A 3,890-nucleotide genomic window follows, 5' to 3' on the forward strand; every position below is an offset into this window, starting at 1 on the left:
TGCATGCTGCCCAGAAATGCGCAAAGGAGGCAAATTTACAGTTTCTATATGTCACTTTTTTGTTGTCCATAGGCACTGTGTGAGAAGACTCTTGATTGTATAGTTGTTAGTTCAAGTGTTGCCCAAAATCTAAACCTTATTTTGGTGAAAAGAAACCGATAATTTGCGTTTAAAAAATAATTTTCAGTAAGAGCTACTAAATGGCTTTTAGAAAAACTTCTTTGGATCCTTTAAGGAAAACCATTTCCAATTCACCTGTGAAGTGTAACTGTTTCTGACTGTACTGCTGATCCAAAGGTAGGGGCCCCCAACCCTAGAAGGCACAGTACAAGACTATGGAGCAAGAGTAGGCACAGGCACACAGTAAGCACTTAGTATAGGATAAAGTCAGAGTTCTGGCTTCACTCTGTGTCATGTCTTCTAAGGACTTCCAAGAGCCGGCATACAGCAAGTGCCAGCCCCACCAAGCACCTACACAGACTTCTTTCCTCCTCATCTCTGTACCTCCATCAAAACATTCTAACAAAGAATTCTGCCTCAGACTCCAGAGATGCTCAATGACCAGAAGTGATTCTCCTCACCAAGGCTCCAGCTTCCATCTCCAAGGATCATAATCACCAAGTGATAAGAGTGAGCTTTTAACAAACAATGCAGGTGTAGTTTAGGGAGTTGGCAAAAGGCAAGTCTACCCTTGTCCATTGTACTACCAAAAGCTGAAGAGCTGGTTAAACGTGCACTGTGAGACAGACTGAGATTGGAAGAAGAGTTAGCATTGTCCAAAAAGAAATGTGCTCATTACTTGATAGATGAAACTACCACCAGACCTCTGTCCATCACCTTTATAATAATAAAAAGAAAGTTAGAAAATAAAAGTGGATTGTTGGCAGAGAGAGTGATGTTTCCAACGCTTTCACGTAATCAGATTCAGGAGTCACCTTCCTTTTGCACATTATTTCCCTAGCTGCAAAATTTAGCAGTTGGCCTCATTTTTAGCCAGATTGCCATAAAGAAATCCCACAAAAGGCAGGCTTGTGTTTGTAAGTTGGAGGCGGAGCGCTTTGTATCTTGTGCCTCCATCCAGCACCGAGGAGAGTTTGCTGCAGTTGGAACACATCAGGAAAATCAACTTCGCAGTGGGTTGTAACCCTTCCTGATCAGAATTATGCCCCGTGTTAGACAGAGTGGATGCCCGTGCGCAGGAGGTGAACGGAGCAGTCAAGCGTTAGCGCAGGGAAGACACCGGCTCGCGCCCCGCTCTCCGCTCTCTGCTCTCCGCTCTCGGGGGTCGCAGCCCCAGCTCTCACCAGCCCCAGGAAGGCCAGATACACGGCCGAGGTGGTGAACCAGCGCAGCAGGCGCTGGCCGCCGCTGCTCCGCCGGGAGCCCTCCACGGTCTCCGTCTTTGTCGCATTCTCTGCCCGGGCCTCGTCCTGGTGCGGCCGCTGCCCCGCAGGCCCGGCCCCACGGAAGTCCGCTTCCAGCTCCAGCTTGGCCACCCCGCAGAACGCTCGAGCTGCCCACGGCCCCAACTCCCGTCCCTCCGGCCCGGACGTCCCTCCAGATGCCCACTCCCCCAGGGGCTGGACGCAGGCAGGGCCTGGGGAAGCCGGACTTCGGACTTGGGACTCCGCAGAGGCTGGCTGTGGAGCAGACAAGCAACTGGCAACGCCCAGACACTCGCGCCAAGCGGCTGGTGGAAATGACATCAAACACCAAAAGCCGGCTGGGCTCCAGACCGGAAGCTGACCTCTTTGCCTAGGAGACCTCAGGACTCGGGCTGGGCCCAGCCATAGCTTGAAGCCCAGCTGGCTTAGCACCACCATTCTGTTCTCAGCCTTCTTAGTACCTAGGTCTACAGTCAGCAGCCACTAGTGTTGGCTCCTGGATTGGTTTGATTTGACACAGGCTCTAACTAGATAGCCAAGCATCCTGCCTCACCAGCCTAAGGGCTGCTTCTAAGTAAACCCCTAACAACTTAAAATCCTGTTTCTTTAAAACAACATTTTCCCTGACAAATAAGTTTATATCAGATCCAGTGTTTGCCTAGCAGGCACAAGGCCCTGGCCTCAATCCCCATGACTAGAAAAAATTATGGAAAGGTACACATTTGCCCTCTAACCATTGCTCAGAAAGTAAACCAGCTTCATTTACCTATTTAATATTCATTTAGTATTCATACCAGTCATTCTTACCACTGTTTTCCAGCCGAATTGACTTCTCAAAATGTCTCCAAGTTAAAAATAACATACCTGCTACTGATGAATAAATACTATTCCTTCGATGAAGGGAGACTTGGGCCACAAAGATTGCCTGGCAAGGTTGATCAAACTGTCCCTATAGAAGGCTCAGTGCTTCCTCATCATTTCCCAAAGTAAATATTGATCTGTAAATACTGTGTCCAGTTGCAGAGATGAATACATCAGCATTACATGCAATTTTTTTCTTCCCGTAAACTTACATTTAAATAAGGGATTCAGAGCTCACTACACCCCTGCCCCAGTTCGATTCTAGACTCTGGTATTGACATTTAATAAAATGATTACAGTCTAGATACCCATATTTCTTTTTCTTCTTAAGAATTATTCAAGTAAAGACAAAGCTGCAATGGAGACTATAGGAAGGTAGAGATTCTAGGTACATGAAATGCATGTCAAGGGAAACTGCCGCAGTGAGAAAAAGCAGAGAGTGTACCAACTCTTCATAAATGCTGCTGTAATGTATTCATCTTGTTTTGCTGAATCTAATACACTGTGAAAAATCAACATTTTTACATCATTTTCTTTCTGTACAGGAAAAAACTGTCCATTGAGTCCAAAAGTGGTAAAACAAAACAACCAAAATATATCCAAAGTAAAATCTCCCAACACTGTAAAGGTATATTTATTATAGGACACGCCCTGATTTCAGAGGAGTTAGAATGTGACTGAATCATGAAATGCAGCATTTTAACAGACCCTTATTGAGAAAATCACAAATAACACAATAAACATTAAGTACATTGAATTAGAGCATATTAATAATCACTAGCAAATTCCTAAAGCTCTTTGTTTCTCTTTCCCTACTCAGTTGACATGAAGAAGGGACTGGCAATCACATTAATTCCTAGAGGATATCTCAGAGAAACTATGAAAATGAGAGATTTTTAATTTAGAAATCAGTTCTTGAGTCACAGGTGAGGTCTTTGTTAAGTGCATCTGTGTTGCTGGAAAGCTGAGTCCTGTTTTGAAGCCAGCTCTCTTTGGCACTGCACGGTGTCCTCTTCATAGAGCAGAAATACTCAAAGGACAGATTAGCATCCTCTGGTTCAGCCTACAGAGAAAGAAAAGCATTAAGCAAAGCATGTGAGCTTTCCAAGGATGCCCTTTCCTAGAACTGCCCTCCCTACTGTTCAAGCCCAGTGTGGAAGCCTGACAATTTGGTCAGCAAACTGTTTCACAGGTTTGTGTTGTTTCTCCTAAATCAGAATACTACCCAACTTCTGAAAAACAAAAGTCTTGCTCAGCAGAAAGGAAGCTGAGAACAGGAGCATCACAAGTTTGAGGCTCAATTGAAATACATAGTGACTTCCAGACCAAGGTGGGAAAGATAACCAAACTCTGTCTCAAATTAAGAAACAACAAGAAACTCAAATGCCTGAAAACCACTCTGAAAGGGGGAGATCATGGAACATCCACTTATTCAAGCTCTTACCAAATATGAGCCTCAGAACAAAATCCTACTGCATGTAAACATGGTATATTTATAAAATGCTCTGGATTCAGAGCATTTTGAACCTTTTTACCATGAGCTCTAAATGGACGGAGAAAATGTTTTTTCTCATGGGGCTTGAACTCAAGGCCTGAATGCTTTCCTTGAGCTCTTTTTCTCAAATCTATTGCTCTACTACTTTG

General features: G+C 44.6%; 2 protein-coding genes and 1 pseudogene across 2 annotated transcripts in view; all 3 read right to left on the minus strand.

The window, feature by feature from the left end:
* The window catches only part of LOC105990042 (sodium-dependent glucose transporter 1-like), a gene marked incomplete at its 3' end in the record, with an annotated part of 66,588 nt that extends 64,882 nt beyond the window's left edge, over positions 1-1,706 (minus strand). The window contains exon 1 of the mRNA XM_013022358.1: positions 1,305-1,706. Coding sequence (XP_012877812.1) covers positions 1,305-1,706 — 402 coding nt within the window. The remainder of the gene's footprint in view (positions 1-1,304) is intronic.
* Positions 1-3,890, minus strand: part of LOC105990099 — an 85,679-nt pseudogene that overhangs the window by 19,092 nt on the left and 62,697 nt on the right.
* The window catches only part of LOC105990043 (sodium-dependent glucose transporter 1C-like), a 7,652-nt gene continuing 6,872 nt past the window's right edge, over positions 3,111-3,890 (minus strand). The window contains exon 5 of the mRNA XM_013022359.1: positions 3,111-3,309. Within this exon, the coding sequence (XP_012877813.1) occupies positions 3,305-3,309 (5 nt within the window). The 3' untranslated portion in view covers positions 3,111-3,304. The remainder of the gene's footprint in view (positions 3,310-3,890) is intronic.

This window comes from Dipodomys ordii, unplaced genomic scaffold (genome assembly GCF_000151885.1).
Source record: "Dipodomys ordii isolate 6190 unplaced genomic scaffold, Dord_2.0 Scaffold62, whole genome shotgun sequence".
Classification (NCBI taxonomy): Eukaryota; Metazoa; Chordata; class Mammalia; order Rodentia; family Heteromyidae; genus Dipodomys; species Dipodomys ordii.